The sequence below is a fragment of the Lemur catta genome, chromosome 1, assembly GCF_020740605.2.
Source record: "Lemur catta isolate mLemCat1 chromosome 1, mLemCat1.pri, whole genome shotgun sequence".
Lineage (NCBI taxonomy): Eukaryota > Metazoa > Chordata > Mammalia > Primates > Lemuridae > Lemur > Lemur catta.
This window is the reverse complement of record NC_059128.1, coordinates 150,575,769-150,599,563: the sequence shown is the minus strand read 5'-3', so window position 1 is coordinate 150,599,563 and position 23,795 is coordinate 150,575,769. Positions and strand designations below refer to the sequence as shown.

At 37.5% G+C, this 23,795-nt stretch overlaps 1 protein-coding gene across 1 annotated transcript in view; it reads right to left on the bottom strand.

Annotated features, from left to right (window-relative positions):
- Positions 1-23,795, bottom strand: part of GADL1 (glutamate decarboxylase like 1) — a 128,720-nt gene that overhangs the window by 94,017 nt on the left and 10,908 nt on the right. The window contains exons 5-10 of the mRNA XM_045555740.1: positions 23,093-23,208; positions 17,186-17,265; positions 17,011-17,065; positions 12,058-12,174; positions 6,658-6,722; positions 6,250-6,331 (exon numbers count right to left, since the gene is read on the bottom strand). Coding sequence (XP_045411696.1) covers positions 6,250-6,331; positions 6,658-6,722; positions 12,058-12,174; positions 17,011-17,065; positions 17,186-17,265; positions 23,093-23,208 — 515 coding nt within the window. The remainder of the gene's footprint in view (positions 1-6,249; positions 6,332-6,657; positions 6,723-12,057; positions 12,175-17,010; positions 17,066-17,185; positions 17,266-23,092; positions 23,209-23,795) is intronic.

The window sequence follows — 23,795 nt, the reverse complement described above, 5'->3', positions numbered from 1 at the left end:
AGCAGATACGATTTGCTCCAGTTTCTCTGATAAAAAAATATATTTTCTCTTCTTGCACAGTTTTTTAAATGGCTTGTAACAGTTATTATTTGCAGTATCAATTATCATTCAAATTAGAAATGAGAATGGGGCTGAGAAGTGACTCATTTCTCAGGTGTAGTATTCCAGCAAAAATTCTTTGCTTTTCCCTGTGGGAACCACAATGGGAAATGACACTAGGCTCCTTTTTCTTTTTTATTTTTTTTGCATCACAGTGTGTGGCCCATAGCACATCCTCATTGACTACATATTGAATGAATATCCTACTCCTCTTCTTCCGGCTACTCCTCTTAAAGAAGAATTGGGTCTACATCCTGAGCTTCCTCTAAAATAAAGATAAAAAGAAAAAAAATGCAAGCTTATCTCCAAGGCCTCATATTTAAAACCTAGGTAGCCTGGAATTGAATGTCAATAACCCGAGCCAAAGAAGATCCCTGAGAAGGAGGTATAAAATACCAATAGGTAAAATTAGAGGGAAAATGTTTGCATCTATGTTTTTAAGTGTACAAATGTATTGCCTATCAAATTGATGAAACTAAATATCCCTGCGATATATAAAAGGCTAAAACACAAACACACACACACACACACACACACACACACACACACACAAACACACCCTCATACTCTGCTAGTGAGAATGTAAACAATTATTTGAAGAAAAATTAGGAAACCAGTAGAAAGCTAGCCATAATTCTTCCATTTCTGGGAATTTATCCTAAAGGAAGACTAAAGGATGGACACAAAATTTAGCCTCAAAGACGGCAACCAAATTTGTAACAGCCAAAAATTAAAATCATCTAATTAGCCAGTAATAAGGGGTTGGCCAAGTTAATTATACTGTTTCACAAAGACAGGATATTATGCAGCTATTAAAAACTGAATAGAATGCATATTGAGACGAAAAACTGTTCACAGTTCTGTTAAATAGAAAATGCATGCTAAAAGCAAAATGTCCTACAAATTTTGTAGATTAGGTACAGTGCCTATGTATACATTTAAATGTATGTATGCATAGGGAAATATATAAAAGGCCAAGTGTTAATATTCTATGTTCCTTTTTCTTCATCTTTCTCTTTATCTGAATTTTATGATTCATCTATGATAACATGAATTACTTCTGAAATAAAAATATAAAAATGGACACGATTTTTAAAAATCCATAGTGTCAACATGATCTTTCTTAAAAAAAAATATTTCACTTGACTTCTCTGCAGCTTCTAGGTTCAACAGGAAGGCTTTGTAAATTGAAATGGGATGATAATGATAGGTATAAATAGAGGGGAATAATCTACAGTTGAAAAGCCTGATTAGCATGTTTCCTGTTCTCATGTATCCGTTGGGTTTTTTTGACTAAAACAGTCTTTCTAATAAACACTAAAAATTAAAAAGCTGATACTAGAATTTTCTCTCTCTATGCAACTGATTCTTAGGATATAATGCTCTTTATTTTAGATCAAAGCATCAAAACTGTCTTTGATCCAAAACACCCACGTAGATCCAACATTTACGTTTACATCTGAAGTCAACCTATTTATAATCACAGATTTTTTTTTAATTTCTGATTTTCTTTTTAATTCTAAGATGCAAAGAGGGTTGATGATAGTACAACTTCCAGAGCAATAGCTATACTTTGTTTCTGAAGCAGTCCTCTTTACTAATACAGGAAATAAAAATGGAAACACTACCAGCCAATCAGAAAAACATCATTGTGAATGTCAGGGCTTTCAGGGTACAAATTAGGGAATTAGTTTTCCTTTAACAGCAGTAATATTTATTAAGTAATTTGTTTGCTTTTAACTAGAGTTATCCTCTTACATCAACAGGAGATGTTAGTCCAAATTAAAATCACTATTCATCAATTACTGTCCTAATACAAGCCCTGTGTTAGGCAATAGAGTTCAAGCATAATTTTAATCATTGTATCTCAGAGTTCTCAAAGGAATAATTTCGGGCAAGGGAAAAATTGAAAACTCTTAGTTGTTGCTGACATGAAGGCAGATATTTCTGAGGACTTTTAATGTATTTAGTTAATCACTAAGTTTTTGAATGCATATTAGTTTTTTTTTTCCTTTTTGAATGAATACTTGGCTAGGCACTGGGGACAAAGTGGTGAATACAATGACATAGTCTTTCTCTTCATGTAGCTTACATTCTAGTGTGGGGGGAATGATGTTACATGAGAAATTATAATTATAAATAGTGTAACTGTAAACATTTTGGAGGAGGGAACAGAGCCTGAGAAAGAATAATGGGGAGGTGCCCATTACCTTGGTAAGTCTGGAGACTCTTCCTTGAGAATGTGACATTTAAGCTGTCACATGAAGAATGAAAGCTATTCACACTCCTCATGTTCTGTGGGACTCAGAAAACACTATCCCAAAATATAGTACCTTGGAGGTCATTCTCTGACCCTCTTTCACCTTCCTTCCCTGATGCATGGTCATAAAATATTCTCTGACCTACTTCCCCTAAAAGGACGTCCTAAGATCCTCCTTCCAGAGGGGTTGCCCTATACCCAGAGACCAAGAAGAAGGTGAACAAACGGGCCTTGTTGAGCACCCCCACTGTTTATTGTCATTAGAGGAGACCCTTTTGTCCTTCAATCACACGTCTGCACAACCATCCATAAAAATACAGTTTTCCTGGGTCTTTGAGTCTACATTTTTGAAAGTTCCCATGTCATGTGAAACGTTGGCTAAATAAATTTGTTACGCTTTTCTCTTCTTAAACTGTCTTTTGATATAGGAATGTCAGCTGTGACCCCTGTGATGGGTCGAAATAGACTACTTTTTTCCTCTACATGCTCTCTTCTCACTTTGGTTGGCATCACTCTTTCCAGGTCTTTCCGCTGCCTCTCCGGCCATTCTGACTCAGCCTGCACAGGGAGCTACTTCTCTTCTATCCAACCTTTAGACTCTGAAGTTCTTTAGGTCTAAGGTCTAGGCTTTCTTTTCTTCTCATTCCACAGTTCCTCCCAAGGCATCCAATCTAATCCTATGACCTAGGTATCATCTATATGTCAAAAATTCCTTAAAGACTTTTCCAGCCCAGGCCTCTTTTCCTAGATTTGGATCCATATGTCAACAGCCTACATGACCCCTCACTGAATATCTCATGGGAATCTTGAGTTTAGTTTAAGCCACGCTAAAATAAAGATATTTCACTCTCAACTCTTCTCCTCCCCCAGTGATCTCCACTCCCTAAATAAGACCATTCACACAGCTGCTGTATTAGTAAGCAGAGTCTCAACCATGACACCTACTTCTCCCTTATTTCCCACAGACAATGAGTAATTCAGCCCTGTCTAGCTGGCAGCTAAACTATAATATATCTTCAGTTTCACAATTTCCCATCTCCCTTGCCATCAACTCTTGCTTAGATACCGCAAAACATTTTCTTACTCTTGCTTCCATTCTTTCTCCCCTCCCATTCATTGTCTTAAATGAAAATCTTTTCAAATTACTCCCTAGTTTTAATGTTCTTCCGCTGTTCTGAAGATCAAGTCTAATACCACTAGGATGGTCTCTACACGATCTACCCACTGCTTAATCCTGTAGTCTTAGCCTATGTCAGTCTTCACATTATTCTCTGTGTTTCAGCTGCAATAGACTTCTTTCAGTTTCTAAAATTAAAAAAAAAAGGGGGGAACTTCCTTTCTTAGAGAATTTTTACATGCTGTTCCTTCCACCTGGTACATCTTAGGTTTTCCTGCTATGTATTCTCAAAGTCCCATATCCTTCTCTGTATCAGATAGGGGTGCATTGGCTGCAAGAAACAGATTACCCAATGGAGAGGATTTCACAATAAAAACATTTAATTTTAATTACCTCATATCACAAAAAGTCCAGAATTAGGCACTTTCAGCATTGAGGCAACATTTCAAAATCATTATCCAAGACCAAGACTTTCCCTTGTCTGTTCTGCCATTCTGTGCATGTTCATTTTTAAATTTAGGGTCACTGCATTATGGCAGCAAGGTGGCTGTCAGAGATCCATGCATCATGTTCTGACATAACTTCAATCAAAGCAGAACAATGGGGGAAGAATGTTCTCTTGTGTACATCACCTCTGTCACAGAGTAAAATCTTTCTCATCACATTCACCAGAGCTGCGTCTTATAGTGGCCACAAGGGAGGCTGGTTAGGTGAGTATTGGGAGTTGGGCAAGAAAAGGAGGTAGAAATGGTGGTTGACTTTACAATCAACAGGATCTGATAGTATTTGGTACACTTATTCTTTGGTGCAGCAAGTAAAGAATTAAATTTTACATTTTTGTTCATTGTCTTCTCTGTGAGATTATAAACTCTTTGACTATGGGGAGTATGTCTGTCTTGTTCACTGCTGTAAGTCTAGAATCAGCACAGTGCTTGACCTACATAGATCAGTTAGTACTGATTGAAAGAATGAATGAATGATTATGAAAGAGAACAATGGAATCAGAAAACAAGTACAAAACAGAGAACCGCCAACACAAAACTGATTGCCGTATCTCATTTCTCATGGTTCAGCTTTCTATTCCATTTAAATTAAAAACAGTCCTTTCATCAAAAAAAGACAATTTTCTGAAAGTGCACAATTGTTTGCACAGTGAATGCAATTCTCCTAACCTCTTAATTCCTGCCATGAGAGTATACATGGGTATTATTGTTGTCATCGAGATACAAGAATGAATTATTTTAAAAACATAAAATTTTAACCCCTGTTAAGGAGTTATATGATCCAGAAAAATTTAAATTGCCTCAAGTACATAAATGTAAATCAATTCTTGGCTAAATCACTCAGATATCATTCAACAAGAAAAAGTGAATCCAAGCTAAGAAGTTATTTAACAGAGTAGTCATAAAATTTTTGCTCTAAATTTTTCCACTCTTGAGAGCATCACACCAACAGATGAGTTTGTCATTCAGATTGGCTGATTAGGAAGAAAGCAAATGTAAACTGCCTGGCACATAAAGGATGCTGGATGCGTTTTTGTTCCTATGTTTAGACCAACAACTCCTTTAATTTACTCCTATCTCTGTCATGCCCTAAATACATACCTGTGGGCAAGTTGATCATGTTCTTTGGGTCACCAATGAAACAGTAACCCTAAACTACCTTTCAGCTGTAAATACAGCCACAACACAATTTTAAAACTTAAATTAAAACCATTAAATTATATTGGTTATATTCAGCTATAGCCAACCTAATAAAATACTAAGGAACTGATTCATATTCCTGAGAGTGTCTATTTCTACAGATGCAAAATCTATTTCTGATGGGCATTCTGTTTGGTCATGTCAAAACACACAGGGTACTAACATACAAATATCATAATTTTTTTTTAAAAAGAAGAGTTGTAAATATCTACACATGCAAGACTAGGTTTCAAGTTTTAAATATGGTTTTCATTTGAAATAAAATTCCTTAAAAACAGAAAATGACTTTAGCATTGGCAAAGGGAGTCCCCTAAGAAAAAAAATGTAAACAGATGGCTGAGAAAGATCACCCACATGCTGAACACAGATCTTGAGGAGGCATTTCTAAGAATGAAGTAGCACTTCCCAGCCTGGGCCACTTCCCACAAGGATCCTGATTTAACCCATGGAAAACAGAGTTTATGCTTCTGGCCAAGAGAAACCTCAACAACTTTTTTCCCACTTGCTTCATAGTAATCCAGACTAGTTTTTAACTCTCCCCCATGTTCCAAAAGAAGCTATGTACCAACCACTTGAGACAAGCAATCCCTTAATAAATCAGTGTTCGATGATCAGCCCTGCACTAACATCTTCCCATATAAACGGGCTGTTAAGCTCTAGCTAAGCATATTAAGCATTCAATTTAATGTATGACGCACATCTGTTCCACTTTCTCAGTGAGCAGAAGTTTCAAGATAACTTAAATCCCAGACTTAATCAAGGAGAAAAAAATCTTGGCAATGTTTAAAACTGAGTTTTAAAATATAATCCAAATGAGGGCGAGAGAGACCATTTTGCTGTAACTAATGAGATTATATAATTCCTAAATCAAATCCACAAAATTACCTGAGCAGAAACACTAAATCTTTTTTCTGGGATTATTTATCTTTCATTTGGAGACCATCAACACTTTCCAAAGACCTTCATCTACATCTGGCCCAAGTCACCAAAGGACAGGCAAAAATGGAGTCCTCCGCAAACATGGCAATTTAACACCCTCAGTGTCTAAGGACCATAAGAGGAAAACTCACGGATTTGTCTTTCACGAGGAGAGCACAGCACTGGATTCCAGCCATCAGCATCTTGTGTGGGTTCCAGGCCACAGAGTCAGCCCTATTGTGTTAAACAAAGAGGAAAAAAAAAAAAAAACAAAATAGGGAGAGGAGTCAATTAATTTCTACAGAAAAAAACACTACCATTAGGAGGATCCACATTCAGTACTCATATATAAGTTACCATTCTGCAAAATTTACTTGTCTGAGTGGTTTGGTGAATTTGGAGGGTTTTTTCTTTTTCTTTTTCTTTTTTTTGTTTGTTTGTTTAAGCAAAACTATTACTTTGTTTTTGCCTATTTTCAAAATATTACTTGGATGATCAATGTCCAAAGAGATCCCTTTGCCTAAATAAAAGTCAGCTGTAGCCTGGGAATCTACATTTACCTGTGGATGCCATGGAGAAGCTTGCGATGCTTCCTTGACATCAAAGCTGAGCCACCCCAAGAAGCCTGTTGAGATAGTTATATAATCAAAACAATGTTATTTCAATTTTGTTTTCCAGCAGGTTGTCATAGAAAACCCACAGTGGCAATCTCAATCTGTGTTATCTGATACTTTGTTTTATGTCATATTAACTAATTTGTACTCTAGGAAATTTTGATGACTGACTCAACTCAGGCAACCAGAACCTCATCACAATTGATGGACCCCCAATTGACCCTTAGAATTTAAATTCACACATCATAAAGAAATTGGGATATTAACCAGTTGAGCTGTGTGTGGATGAAAATAGGTTAAAAGTCCATGTCCTATTGAAGCTTAGACTCTATAACTGACAACATCTTCACAATGTTGCCATTTTGCCATTCACACTGTGTGATGAGACATGGGCTGACATTCTATATAATGAATGAAGCATATGATTGTCAAGGTGGGTAGAAGGCCAACTAGGGTGGACTAGCTAGAAAAATCTCCTGTTAATGAAAAATTAAATCCTTTTAGCCAAATGTCTTTCAGAAATATTTGCAAATCAAACATGGAAGAGTGAGAGAGGAAGCTTGGGACATAAGGAAGTTATTCATTAAAGAGATAAATTTTATGAGCAAAGGAGAGAGGAGTTGAGAAGAAAGGAAATCCCACAGTCAACAAGTCTGGAGGGAAGGAAGGGGGAATCAATGTAGGAAATACAAATGTCAGTTTGCTCCTTGAAAACTGAGCAGACTTCTAAATATTAATTTGTAGGACTATGAAGGATGACTCCCCTGAGAGAATCTGAGGAGAATATCTTGGGCTATATTAAATGCTTTCCTTGTTTATTTTACCCTTACAAATCCCACTGAGAATGGAGTGATTTTCACCTCCATTTTTAATACATAAACTAAGGTATTAGGTAAATTGTCCAAGGTCTCACAGGTAATAAAAATAAGACTCAGATTCAAAGCCCATTCTCTTTTCATAACATCATGACTTAAGGAAGATGACAATTTGACCAAATTGGGGAGTACGGTGTGGCAAATCGAGGGTGACGGAAATGCTTTATGAAGTAGGTAAGTTTAGGAGTTGCCTAAGGTATAGGCAAAGGCTATCCTATTTTGGGTTATAGAATTTTAAAAGATAGGTAGACACCAATATTATGTAGAAAGAAGTGCAATGATTGTATGCCCCACAGACATAGAAGGTAAAGGAAATGAAACATCTTCATGATCCTCAGAGTACTACAAAAACTGGGACCACTGGTAACCAATAAAGAGAAAGTACAGCACAAGCCAGTTTGTAGCCTTACATCTCATTTAAAAACAACTCTCTCATTCAGAGCTGAGACTAGTGTGAGGCGAATGAGTCACTAGGGTGCACAATTTAAAGAGGAGCTCACTCTCAGAGTTGGACTCTTGCATAGCCCCAAAGTGAATACTTCTTTAAATATAAGCCTTAGGAACCCCACATGCCTCACCTTAGCACCAGCCTTGATTCCCATGGACTAGCGTCTCCAGCAACATGGTGGAGTCCCCAAGGGCTTGCGAGTTCTGATGTTTCTCAAGGTTGGTGTGTGTGCAAATCCCCAAGGTTCCCAGGTATAGGACTGATGACTTGGAGTTGCCAGTCAAGTTCCCTTCTTGCTGCACTCTCTCCCCCACTGGGATTCACAACACACCACATGCCACTAAGGCAGGGCTGCAAAGGCAACTGCCTTCAGCATTGAGGAAAATTTTATTCTAGCCTTACCACTGAGGATCCCAGATCTGGATTTTGAGATCTTGATTCTCTCAAACATTAAGATGACTTACATTAGGTTTTTTTACTTTCATCACACACTGTAAATGCTAAGTTGCCTGCCTTTCTCAATTCTTTCAGCCCCCAACCTCACTGAGAACCTACCAGTGACAACTAGGGGAAAGATTAGTTAATAGGACTCAGCCACACCCATTTACTCTCTCACTCCTTCCACCTGCCCCATACCCTGACTTCTACTCCGTCATGTCCCCTGCACTACCCTCTGCCTCCTCTTCCTCTTTGAAAGAGTATTCTTCCCATCCTAGTGAGCTGGATTTAAATTTTAAAGTCACATTAATTCTTTCAAAGCATTCGTTCACTGGTTTACAAAGTGATTTGACAGGGTTAAGGACAGCTTATCCACAAATTTATTCTTCTAAAAAGAAAAAAAAAAACATACCTCTGATGTCAATGTCCTACTTCAATTTGCTTTACTTGCTAAGTTCCTAACTCCAGAACATGCAAAAATATTAAACCAATCATCTAAATGATCAAGAAACTTGATTTTCCATCTTAATAAGGACTGTCATTATCATATACTAGGCATCATGGTAAACCATTTGACATATTTTTTCTTTTTAATTAATTATTTAATAAATTAATAGTAGAACCAATCCTGAAAGGGAGGTGGAAGCAGAAGTGGAAATAAGATTTGGTAGCTTCTAAAGCCCATAATTTTATTTTTCTTTTATTTACTTATTCTTAAATTTTTTTATTTTTTTGTTATGGATACATAATAGTAGTAAATATTTATAGGGTACATATGATGTTTTGATACAGGTATATACAATATATAATAATTAAATCAAGGCAATTGGGGTATCCATCACCCCAAGCATTTATCATTTCTTTGTGTTAGGAACATTCAAATTCCACTCTTTTAGTTATTTTAAAGTATACTCTAACTTATTATTGACTATAAGCACAACTTTGTTGTGCTATTAAAGATTATTCATTCTATCTAATTATCTAACTATATTCTTGCACCCATTAACCATCCCCACTTTATTCCCTGCTGCCTGCTACCCTTCCCAGCCTCTGGTAACCATCATTCTACTCTCTGTCTTCATGAGATCAATTGTTTTTAATATTTAGCTACCACATATGAGTGAGAACATGTGAGATTTGTCTTTCTGTACCTGGCTTATTTCACTTAACATAACCTTCTTTAGTTCTATCCATATTGTTGCAAATGACAGGATTTCATTCTTTTTTATGAAAAGCCAGTGATTTTAAACACAATGTTACTACTGCCTTCTCTTAGACTTGGCATGAAGAGTGGGTAAGAGATCGGGAAGCTTTGCTGAGAATGTGAGGCTTCTCAGAAGCCACAGCCTCTGCTTCAAATAATAACTGGACCAGACCTGACATTCTCGTCCAAGGCAGAGGCTAAAATGCCATTTGCTCTCATGAAAGAATGGTACTGAAGGCAAAAGAAGGCAAAACTAAAGTTTTTCTTATTTAGTTGTTTAAAAATGCACTATAATTAACCAAATTTAAGACATCATCAAATATAATATTCACCATTTTTTGTATATCACTAAGAAAGAAAAAAATGACATCACAATGCCAATTTCAGATATTAAAAATATTTTTTAAAAGTGCATCTTAGATTAAAATATAGTATGTATGCAGGGCAACTTGGTTTTATGGAAAACCCAGAAGAACAAGTAATCATAATTTCACTTTCAAAATGAGATAAAGTAAATATCAGTTTTTAATATTTTTAAAGATCTTTATAGAAGATTCCTTTAGAAGATTTCCAACAGGTCAAAGCAATTACTGCAATTTTGTTAACATTTTATTTTTAAAAAATAAACCACCAATGATGTAAGAAGTTTCTTCAAGATAAGCTAGATGTTCCTGTAATATTAATAACATTTTATCCACTTGACATTTACAATACCACAGACAGGTGAACACTGTCTTTACAGGTCAGATAGGCTGCTGTCAAATTTGATCTAATTCTGTAGGCATTTTCCAGATGCCTACTACGCACAAATAGAATAATTTGGAGTGGCTTAAATGTTTCCTTTAAAAAATGTTTTCTTCAAATATGAAATCTTTAATTTTTAGAGAACCTAGAGATGTTTTCATTCATACTTATAAGTTACAATTCTCTCTAAGTTCCATAAATCTCTTAATATCATTCCTAATTTAGAAATTGCTGTAGTAACTCTGTTTTACATATACTATTTACTTTTCTCTGTTTCATATCAACTACATAATCCATATTTTATGTTTCTTTTATGAGAGTAGAATATTTAAGTATACCTGCTGATGTATTTGATTTTTCCTCTTATTTCCACAGTTATAAATGTGCTCACTTCATATTATCGTTTAGGATATAATGTATTAGTGTGCTCCTAAGTCTATAAAAATCAATGAAATATAAGTTGAATGTGAACAGATACAGATATTAAAATCCCAGTTAAAGAAGTCACAAATGATCTACTTGAAATATTGCCATTGGCATTCCAGTAGAGTCAATAACACCAGTGGGCTTTGTACTACTACTACTTTTACCAAATATTAGCATGCATTTAACGTAAACCTTGAATCATATCAGGGACACTTTACCTTGAATGCATAAAATCATCCAAACTACAAAATTATGTGTAGGTATACCCCTCAAAAGCTCAGTTACCTTCTGTTCAGCAAGGCAAAAAATATCTCTTCTCATAAGGAGGATCTGAACCACTTGCCCACTGGAGGAAATTTCCCTAATAGCATGTTCATCCCTTTTCTTGGTTAGAATGAAACTAATTACCTCCCGGTTTCACAGAAAAAGAAAGAAAGAAAGAAAGAAAGAAAGATAGAAAAAAGAAAAAAGAAGAGAAAAGAAAACTAAAATGTTTAACAAGCAATCATAACTGGCTGCAGTTAACATTTTAACCCTGGATAAGCAGAATTTTAAAAGTTACCTTTATGAAAAAAATTACTATGAAGAACCCCAGGACTTATAAAATTAATTAGAAAAAAAAAGTCAATTCTCTAAGTTAGAAATTCTGAACAATATGTTATCCTAACCCCTCTTAAATAATTATCTGACAGACCCAGATAAAACTTGCTTTAATTATAGCACACAATTAGTTAATGTACATTTTTGCATTTTCCAGCTGATTGGAATCATATCATTTTAGAGCTAGAAGATAGTTTGCAGACCACATCCACCATCTCCCTCTTTACAAATGAAGAAACTGACGTCCAAGGGCTAAGATCACAATGAAGAGGCATATTAGAATCCAAAATCAAAGCCCCTTGGCTCCCTAGTCCAAAATGTGTCCTATACACACTGCTTCAGTGACAGTAGATTCAGGGACCAAAGAATTTGGTCCACAAGAGAGGAGAAAATAAAATGGAATCCAGAAAACTAATACAAAATTTGCATGAAGTCTTGGAATTTTCTTTATACCTTAGAGAAAATGACATACTTATTTCCCTAAATTAGAAACATACACAAATAAAAGTAGAGGGGGCTTCACATACAGATTCTGAGAACATGAAAAATTCTATACCAAAGCTATGAAAGACTAGAAAGTTAAATAGATGTGTGCACATAGATGAACTTACATCCACATGAAGCCAGAGGCCATGCCTCTCGCAAATATCAGCTATTTCATCTAGAGGATCGAAGGCTCCCAGCACAGTTGTACCAGAGGTGGCACAGACAAGAAATGGTGCTGCCCCCTGTGAGAAGAATACACACATAAAGAGAATAGTTACTCTCACCACTAAACTGGTCCTGTGATAGATTGGTAAACATTAAGTGTTATGCACCCTGAGAGTCATTTGGTCTCTTTGAAGGTAATCATTCATTCAATGGATGTTTTTAAACTTACCTGTTATGTGGCCTCTTGCCACACTATTTATAAAAATAGGTTGGGAAACTAAGAAAATCCTATTACAACAGCAGTCTTTTGTCCCAGCTCAGTAATCATCCTCATTATTATTACTCTCATTTGTGAAATTCTGTAGTATTTTCTGTTCTATAGGTTGCCCAGATAGAAAGTGAATAAACTCAACCACAATGCAAACTGACATTCTATATGATTCCTAATTTATTCCCAAAGGAATATATTGGACCTTCATAATGCCAGCATTGTCACCTTCTCCAAAACAAAAAAAGAACAAGATTGGAAGACAAATTTCCAGCTCCAAAGGTAAACCATGCAGGCTTGTCTGCTTGTCTCCTTGTAAAGCAAGTGCAGTTATAAAACAAAGAATGTGCTCAGGTACAAATTCAGCATTAGAAGTAACAAGGCAACCTCACTGGGATACATTGTCCCAAATGGGTGTCCCAACAAAGGAATTCATTGGAACGTGCTAAAAAAGAAAACCTGCATCCCTCCTACTGTGATTATCCCTCCTTATATAGCTGATGGCTGTATCTTACAGAGCAAACAGGTGCCAGTGGAAAATGGGAGAGAAAAGGGAGAATGTGGGAGTATATGCAGAGATGAGTGGTAATCCCAGCCAAGCTAGCCAGACACCTTGGCCCCGTTAAAGGACCCTGTGCCAACCAGGTAGAGGAAGAGTACATGAGGTTGTTTCCAAATGGATCTAGCCCGATATGGTGGTAGAAATGTGTTGCTCACTGTGGAAGTGCCCTGGAGGGAAAACCTGCAGGGACATGGGGAGTGGGGAAGCAACTAAGACTTTAAAATTCTAGAGCACCTGAGGAATTAAGTGGCAAAAGTGTTTACTGCCTACAAAGGTCATTTTATCTCCATTTAGCATGGAGACATTTTTTCCCTCAGTTTTATCATAAAGTTCATTATTGTTGCAATATATGTTTTATGTCCTTCAATGTCAGAGGTGGTTGTGTTTGAACCAAACTCATTCCCATGTAACTGACTTTTGACAGAAAGATGTTGTTTCTCAATGGAAAGTGAGGGAGAACAAGAATACTTGGTCCACATCTCCAAGTTGGGATGCATAGGAATCAATGAGATGGTGCAGAATAAATCCATTTGACTTGTTGAAAAACAGTTGTGACACATAGAATCCAGTGTGCCCAAACCTCTCAGAGCCCCTGGGAAACCACAGGCTTTGGAAATTCTTCTCTGCACTCAACTACAAACAGATTATGGCTTTATCGTGCCAGTGACCTAAAGGAAATGAGACCAGATTTACATCAATCATTAAAAGCAATAGAAAACATAATTTACTAAAACCATTTAAGGTGTCTTTAATGATTGGGCTTTTCTTCATAAACTATATGACATCCTGACAGTCATAAGAAAATATCCAGGCAAGCTATTATAGCCTATTAATGAGTTTTCCTCACCTTTTAAAAAATCTTGCCATAAATATCAGGCTCAGAAATTAAACTTTTGCAATCTGGATTTAACCTTCCAGATATTTTTCTTCCCCAAATCACATGCTGTTAATGAGAAAATTCAGTAGAGACAGTATTGATTGCATGCTGCTGATGAGCTATATTCCCCAAGAAAGTTTGTCATTTCAAACACTCATACGCAAAAATACCTCTGGATATTCAGTTGTCATTCTAGTTTGGGCTTGTCAATAAGCACTTTAGAACCTCTAATGCTTTGTGGTTTTCACCATCTTTGCAATAGCGTCAAATAAAGGTCACTATTCAACAGTTTTTTAATGGATGGTCAAGGCCAGGGAGTTTAATCCAAGCAGGAAAAAAGTTGATGTCCTTATTCCTTACATCTGAAACAATATGAGTTAGAAGCTTGCAACAAAACAACTAGATTTGAAGCTACTGAGAAAAATAAACTAGTCATCACATACTATTATCTCACAGTGGATGCAAGGTTTGTCTTTGGTGAATCCAGGTTCTGGTATTAACTGCCTTGAAAGAAACTGAGGAGACACACCAACTCTAACCCCATTGCCCTACTTTAAAATGTGCCTACAGCAACTTTTACTTTATAAAAACTTCTTTTTTCAAGTTCTCAACTTTAGGATTATGTCAGTTTCATGTACTTTCATTGTCAAAACAAACAAAAATTTGAACAACAAAAATAATAATGACTGAAGTGGAATAAAACCCACTAAACTAGAAACATGAATTCTTAATGATACTAAAAAAAAAGGGGGGGCTCTTGGGGGATGCCTCGTAACAAACTCACTATTTTAAAAACTGATAAATAAAAGGAAAAAATAAAACATTATCCTGCCTTGCCTGTGTAAACTATTTCTTTAGGGAAACCAAATAGGGATGAGGGACATTTTTCTTTATAGTATAATGTCTGCCAATAAAGAAGGAATGAGAGAATGAATTAGAATATCACTTAAAGGAATAATGAGTCTGGACAATGATCATCAATGGCAGTGAAACCCATGAGCTGAGAGGGCGACTGAGGTCTTTCTAATAGATGGACTGACAATACCAGACTCAATGCTATACAAAAAGGGACATGGGATGTCTCCCAATGGCAGGACAAAATGCCACCCATGAAGCCTTCCTGGTTAAAAGAAAAAAAATCCAACTTAAATCTCATGTGTCTCAATATCTAACTGCCAAATTACAGGAAATATGGAGAACAGGAGGGGGCACTTAGAGTCCCAAGCTCTTGATGTGATCTACAAAATCTATAACATGGAAAACTCCACAGGACAAACAACCTGATTTCTTCAACAAATAAATTGTAGACAGGGAAAACAGAGGAGGAGAAAGCTATAAATTAGAAAGTTTTATGTGACATATCAACCAAATACAATGTGTGGCTGTTGTTTGTATCCTTATTCAAACAAGCCAACTCTTCTTAAAAAGGCAATGGGAGAAATTGTAATATAGACTGAATATTTGATAATATAAAAAATACTATTTTTAGATATAATCATGGTATTACTTTTTTTAAAAGCGAATACATATCTTTTACAGATATACTGAACTATTTGCAGATCAAATGATGTGATGTTTAGGGTATGCATCAAACCCTACCCTAGTGGTGGTGGGAGGGGACGGGGGATGGATGAAATAGAAAGGAACATGAGCTAAGGATGGGTGAAGTTTCAGGGTGGATGGATGGCTGGATGGATGGAGATTCATTATATTAGTTTGGTATGTTTGAAATACTCCATAATGAAAAATTTAAATATAGGAGGTGGGAGGGCAGGGGGAAGAGAGAGAAAGAAAGAGGAAAAGAGAGAGAGACAGAGAGAGGGAGGGAGAGAAGAAGGAAGGAAGGAATCATATGAGTAATACAAAAAACATAATCAATATTCCCCACCAACAAGCATAACGAAAGTTATTTTTTATAGGAACTTGTATATAAAAAAGATGAAACTAAAACCAGAAAACAATATCTGTAATTCACAGAACAAACTCCTTACAAGTTGTTATACAGATTTTTACCAGTCAAAGAAATCTGATATCTCGACCACCAGATAACTATCAAATCCACTTGTCATTGGAATGTTAAAAAAAAAAGATAAAGATAAATCTAGATCTAAGGGCACACACCTGAAGCCAATACATCTGCAATAATGGCAGAAATTTTAAGTACAGAAATGCGAACCAAATATAGTGATCTAGCATGCCCCAGGATAAGGTGATTTTTATGAAAATTTGAAAAAAATAAAGAGTACAACAACAGAAGTGTCATATTAAAACTTAAATTTAAAAACACATCCTTCTTAGAGTGTGAACTCCTATGAGGATAAATATACTTACATCCCAGCTCAGAAGCTGGGCGTTTCACTTTTCAGCAGTCACGCCTGACTTTGCTGCTACCTACTGGAAAGTTGCTGAAGAATGGTCTGAAGCTCCATTAGCAGTAGAGGTGACGGTGGGGCAGGAGGGAAGCAGTGAAGTAGGTGCCCCAAATCCAGCAGCCTTTTGGTCCAAAAAGCAAAATGACTGGCACTAAAATGATGACACACCTTTTTATAATAAAAAGCAGGCATCAGGGCCAGCCTCAGCTGCAGCACAGCAGGCGACCAGGGCCACGCCTTCCCTTCTCTAGCATTTCAGTTGTGACATATTCTAGCAGCTAAGGAAGAAAGGACATTCTGCCACTGAAACACTAGTTCCAGACTCGACATCAGTAGTGACGGATGGGATTTGGGTTGGAGGTAACCTAGAAAGATAGGTTGACCAAGAAATCAGGAATCATCCTGAATGCAGCCCAGAGACAATTGGTTCGGCCTGTAGATTTCTCAGAGAAAGGATTTATAAGGAGAGTAGATTCTGGGACCCTGCTGGAGACGCTGAGTTCATCCTTAGGGCTTATTCTAGCCAGAATCCTGAATACAGTGATACCAGTGTTTTAATAGGCTCCGGCCACCTGGGAATGAGAACATCCGAGAAACTCCACAGAATATGGAGAGCCAAGTACCTGGAAATAGAACATCTGCAAATGAGTTTTCCTATTTTAACTCGAATGTGCTCTTCTCTCTCTCCCACACATAGAAATGGATTTGGCTGTTTGCATTCTCTCCCTGTTATTCTCTCTCTCTCTCTCTCTCTCTCTCTCTCTCTCTCTCTCTCGTACGCATACGCACGCACACACACACGTTTTCTCTCCCTCTTTCTTTCTCCCCTCTCACCTCTTTTCTGGCTTGCCAGACTTGCTTCTCCAATTCCTCAGGTACCATTTTACCTCTAAGGGACACAGATTTGAGACTTTCAGTTATGTTTAGTAGTTAACAGTCAATGGTAACTGCTTTTTAAACAGTATGAATTTTCACCACCCACCAAGCTTCCGGATCCTGTCCCCATTACCTTCCATCTGTTTCCACAAAGCAAACGTTCTCAGTGCCAATCCCAAGGAAGGAGGCTGCCTTCTTCATGGAGTAATGACACTGAATTAAAAGGGGACAGCGGGAAGGGAGAAATATCAATACATAGCATAAAAAAGTATGGCTTATTATCCAAGTGGGTGTAAGTCATTATGGCTGAGCACAATCTTTGAGTCATCATTGCATAAAAGAAAAAGAAAAAAGCAATTTAATTGGGCTCCTTAGTATAGTGGTTGAGAACATTGACTTTGGGGTCACAGAAACCAGGATTTAACTTCAATTTGTCCCAGTTACAGCTACAGAATCTTGAACAAATAATGTGCACTCTCCAAGCCTCAGTTTGCTAATCTATAAAGAGGTCATGTCAATAATGCCTGTTTCATCTGCCTCTTTTTTTTTTTTTTTTTTTTTTTTTGAGACAGAGTTTTACTCTGTTGCCTGGGCTAGAGTGTCACAGTGTCAGCCTAGCTCACAATAACCTCAAATTCCTGGGCTTAAGCAATCCTTCTGCCTCAGCCTCCCCAGTAGCTGGGACTACAGGCATGCGCCACCATGCCCGGCTAATTTTTTTCTATATTTTTAGCTGCTCAGCTAATTTGTTTCTATTTTTAGTAGAGATGGGGTCTCACTCTTGCTCAGGCTAGTCTTGAACTCCTGACCTTGAGCGATCCTCCCACCTCGGCCTCCCAGAGTGCTAGGATTACAGGCGTGAACCACAGCGCCCGGCCTCCATCTGCTTGTCAGTGGATGAAATGGGTTAATATATGCGAGGGGCTTAGCACAGAGTCTGGCACGTGGAACAGACTAGGTCACTGGAGGCTACTGCTTTCCACAATGTTGAAAAGGTTTCTCTTGATGATACAAATAAGCTTCAGTATTAACGGAAACTTAGAGTCTAGTCCGCTGCTGACTCAAAACCCTCTAAGGAGAGCAAGACTTTCTCAAGGATTGCAATCACAGACTAGAGAAGAATTTAATTATTTCCAAGAGCAAACAATGGGTTATAAATGCTGATCAGACACTTGACCAGTCTTGTTTAATATTGAATGTAAGGCTGAAATTAGATACACAGGAATGTGGTTAAAATCATAAGAATAAAGTAATAATAATTTTTAGACAAACTGCTATGGCATGCATGAGGCTAATAGATGGTTCTGGGATTAGGTCTGGTCTGTTTCTTATCGGCAAATAGTAGTATATGCTTTAGATTGTTGGGCCTTTTTCTCTACACTACACAAAGCCCATAAAATAATTAGCATTCAAACATTGGAGATGTCTCTCTTTACACATTAGTGAGGACAGGTGGTCAATTAATTCTTTTTCGTGCCAGAAAAATGAAGGTGCTAAAGGACATTATTGTACCAAAAAAACCTTGGTAATTTAATTTGTAGGTATGAATATATTAAAAGAGTAGTCATGCCTTCACACTTAACTTGATATATTCCCTCAAATGTGGTAATTTTTTCCTTCTTTTGTCAAGAGAGTTTTATTGAGAGCTCTTTTTTTAACTTTGTAAAAATAAATGCAGAAGGAAAAATGAAACCATCCTAAATAATCAATTTCCAAATGTCAAATAGGACACATTCAAAATGCCTATAGGATGCATTTATTTCAGATTGTTACAAGAACATATGCATATTGAAGAGTAATAATGTATATAAAAATGTAATTAATTTTCTACTTGCTACATCAACCTATGCTGATAGGAGGTAACATCCCTGCCATAGCTAAGGGGACATAGCTAAGGTGTATTATTTCTCACCAGAGATTTAGTCTCTGGCAACCAAACATCTATTGATTTCATAATGATAAATGCTGACCTATCTCTCTGACATCTGACTGTAAGGAAAATCCTGGTGCTTTCCCCCTGAGAAATAGTAGGTATCTCACACCAATGGGTACACCGAATAGAAAACTTGTAATCAGAATAATAACAGCTACCATAGAGCTATCTTTAAGTACCTCAGGGCAAAGTGCAGCCCAATGTCAATCTTAAATAGATAAGGGCAGATTTTTCAAAAGTCTGCAAAACTGAAGTCTAAACATCTGAAAGCATCAGAGAAGGATAAGAGCCCTGGAAGGAGAGAAAAGAGGGTGATGCTTCAAACATGCTGAGTAGTTTCAAGGAAAGGAAAAACCTAGAAGGCTGGAATTCAGAAGTAACAACTGCATTTAGAAACACACGGTGGCTGTTCCTGTCACTTGGCAAAAGGTGTCAGTTGTTCTAAGATCCAACCTCCCCATAGGTTTCATAAATCTACAGAAGACAAGAAAAATACCTCAGAGGGTGTTCATTTCTATAAAGATAAAATAGCAAGTGGCTGCATGAAACACAGAATCGAGGTGAAGTTTTACTTTCCAATTTCCACAAGGATTTTTTTCTATGACCTTGGGCTTCTCAATAAAGCTGCTGCTTTCCACTCAGTGTACACTGTGGCCTGGACACTTGGACTCCTTGTCGTGCTGACTAATTTGATGCTCAAATTAGCTGGCAGGGAGAACAGGATACATAAATGTTACATCTTAGAGAATCAAGTAAAAGAATGGCCATGAGACTTCTCCAAGAACACACAGCTGATGTAATTCCTAAAGAGGCCAGAGCCAGAATCCAGAGAGACTGAACCCAGCCTCATGGCCTGCAGGACCTCCTAAGGAGCATGTGCTTGCCCGTCGAGAAGCCTACGACAACCCACCAGCCCAGCTCAGTCTCACCTGGAGAGCATGATAAAGTGAATGAGGCACCCAGGGTACAAAATTTAAGGGAGCACAACGCTGAGATGTGCACCCCAGAAGTCTCACCTGCCTCTCCCTAGCCCTGGCCCTGCCAAGAGAGCAACTAGGCCAACTGATCACTGGCCTGGGAGGTAAGAGTTTCTTTTTCATCCTCTCTTTTTAGTGGCAAATAATGATCACTACTTTATGCTGATTCCAAAAGTTATTTGAATTAGCCAGGAACTTTACAAACCTAGGATTTCTGCACACCCAAGGAATTTATATCTGAGTGCTAATCAAGCCATAGATTTATTACTTTTATTATTTCTCTCTAAAAATACTCTTTTCTTTGATGCCCACTTAGCACTGGAGAGGCTACCTAGGATATATGGACAGTGCAGTGGTCTCTGTCATGGTCTTGCAGGTCTCTATCAATAGTAGAATTACAATCAAAACCTGAAGTATGCAAAAACGCATACTTCAGTGGGTGCCTACATTCTGCAGTTGATGGTACAAAATAGAGATGGAGTAATTTGGGGTAGTTTGGAAAAGATCACTTAATAAAACCATACAGGAAAATAATGACTGGGCCCTGGACCAAACACCTAAAAGAAAACAAGGAAGGTGTAGCAAAAAGACTAATACTGGACTTAAGACTGTTTAGTAAACACAAGCTTCTTTAATTCTTTTTTACCTAAATGGATTAATTTGTTGCAATAAGCAGTGAAGGTGGTCAATAAAATATGAATTTAAATGATGCAAATGCTATGACCTGAGTCTCTTTGGCAGAGCAGGGAAAGCAAAGAGCTGCCGAGCGGGGTCTGGATGGGTGTGGTGAAAACGTACATTCAAGGACACAGTGTGCTCAAAGTGATGGCATTTTTCTGTGGAATTCACATCTATTTCTTGATTTTTCTGGCTTCAACTTCTCCTAGCATGTTAGCCAAGGCATACATTTTGCCTCTTTTTGGAAATTAAAAAAAAAAAATCACTTAGTTCTGGTTTCACAACTACGTGAGGTTTCAATTTCTTTTCACTCCCAATTCACCAGCCCCTCCTGTGTTATCGATCTTGCCCAAGCATTGCTTTTATTCTAGGCTTCTCCCTTTCCAGGGGAATTATTCCAAAAAAAGAACTCTAGCAAGTCTGAAATCAAATGAAGAACGAAAAAGAAAAAAATTGAAAAATATTGAGCTGATAACCAGGGCCCTGTTTAATCAGCTTTCCCAGACTTGGAACAAGCAGTCCAAACACAGGAGGAATTTTCCATCTCTGATCCACTGAGGTTCTTAGACTGAAATATCCAAGGCTGCAACTCAGACAAAGAAACTCTATTCCACAATAATCCCAAATAACCAAGTATTTTTCCCAGCTGTCTACATTACAGACATTCTTCTCTTGCTACAGAAAGAATGTCTTATGAAGAAGAGCCTCAAATGGCTAAGATCTCAGACTAGATGATTCCTCCCAGGTGCCTCTCCTTAGTCAACTCTCACTTTCCATTTAGCGCTGAACTAACTGAAGCAAGGGTCAGACAGGGCGGGAGGAAAACATGGGAGTGGTCGGGTTTTCTCCCACTGAGGAGAAATGAGTGTGCAATTTGTTCCTTTGCTATAATAAAGTAACTTTTGCTTTTGGAAGAAAATGATAGATACAGGCAACCCCAGCTGGAAATAGCAGAGAGCTTTTAGATTTTGCCCACCTCACATTTTTGACAGGAAACCTGGTATTACCACAGAAGGTAAGAAGCTAAACTCTTCCTGCCAGAGACCTGGGGAAGAAGCAGGGATAGACTGGACAGCGGCACCCACTGGTGTCACACAAAAATAGAAAAGGAAAATAAAAGATTTCTTCCATATAAAGACAGTACCTAAGCCGTGCCATCTACTTCTAACCACCTTGTTATAGCTGGATCATTCTCCTCCTGCTAATAATTACATCCAATATTTTTGACTGTCTATTTTGTGCCAGATGCCACTTTACAGGCAATAACTCAATCATCTAAACAACTCACTACTCAATGACCACTATGTGGTTGCCAGATGGTGTGAACGGCCCTAATTGTCCACTGCTCCTCATATCCACACCCTCTGCCAGGGGACTGTGTAGCAGGTCCCCTTGGGAGGTGGATTCTATTTTCCCACATCTTAGGTATAGGTCCACAGATGTGACTTATTTTGCCAAGAAAAGGAGGCAGAAGTGACCATGGCCAGTTCTGAGGCTAGGACTCAAGAGGCTTGGGGTGTTTCCATGCTCTTTTTTACTTGCACCATTGCCATGAGGACACCCCTGTACTATTGGAGCATGAGAGACACATGGGGCAGAGAGGAGTCACTGGAGTCATCCCAGCTGAGCCACACCTAGATCAGCCATCAGTCAGCCAACTCCCAGACACAGAAGGGAGCCCGGCCAAGAGCAGCGGAACTGCCCAACTAGCCCAAGACTTGTAAGTCATAATGTATATATAGTTGTATTCTACTGGGTTTTGGGATAATTTGTTAGACACAAGAGCCAACTGATACACTCATTTTTATAAATTAGGAGACTGAGGCACAGAAAAGTTAACCAACTTACTCAAAGTCACTCAGATAGTAAGGGATGGAGACAGGAATTGAATCCGGGCAGCCTGACTCAAAGCCAATGCACTTATCCACAATCTGACATCTACTTTAGTGGAGAGTAAAATAAGAGAAATAGGGAATTGTGACAATATCTAATTGTGTGTGTGTGTGTTGTGTTCATTGTAATTAAATAGTACCTTTTACCCTTAAAAAGGAAGACACAAATCCCTTATATTAGCCAATCAAAGCAATCAATTTTATAAGGAAATGTGAGTAGAAGACATAGCCAAGATTAGTAGTGATCGTTTAATTTCTAGCAAGTAAGACACTCAAAAAAGAGATTCAGAGAAAGAGACAGCACTTTCAAATTTTCTCTTTTTTTAAAGAAAATATTATAGACTATAAATTTTAAATAAAGGTGATGTACAAAATTGGGTAGCCAGGTATTATAATATCAAACCTATTAGAATTTCCTTTGGAATAAAATACCATGTTACATGTCAGCATTAGTCACATGTGGATAGGATAAAATCACATCAGGAGTCCTCAAACAAATATGCCATCTTAAATATGCATTCTCAGAAAATCTATATCTGATATCAAAAATAATTTTTTACCTCTGCTGATGTGAAAAGGATTAATCTTGGCAACCCAGACAGTCCCTTTTCCTTAATATCAGGACAGTATTTGTATCTAGCTAAATTCATTGCATACATATTGGACACTGAACCACCTGCAAAAACAAAATTAAAATGGCATATTTATAGCATGAAGTTGTAGCTCACTAAGTGCTAAACACAGGGGAAAACATGAATGGCCATGGCTGCTCTAGCTGAATGACAAATCAGTGGGAAAGGCATCCAAACACCACCCCCACCCATTACTGTGGATATTCCATATACACACTACATAATCCCTAATTCCAGAACTTTTAATCTCAGCAAAGAGAGAAATTTTGAACTACTCTTTCATCCCAGGGTTTTTTCAAACCAAAAGTTTCAATCTATGAGCTCTGGACTTAGGGTCAGTACCTAAGTCTACAAGGTTAATAATATTCTGTCACCTGATCGATAAAATTGAAATGATATCACATGCTCATCTCTGGCTCCAAAAAAGGATTGCAGGATAAATAAATATGATTCAGGAACCTTCTCAAGTAAGGTTGATTTAAAAATTTAGAGGACTTATAGACTTTTCAAAGTCTCAACAGCAGATAAATTCATTTGTGTTAGATGTGACTTCTAAATTGTAGACATCTTATTTGTCAAGCATGTGTGTCATTTATTTAGCATTAATGCAAAATATTATCACTCCAGAGAA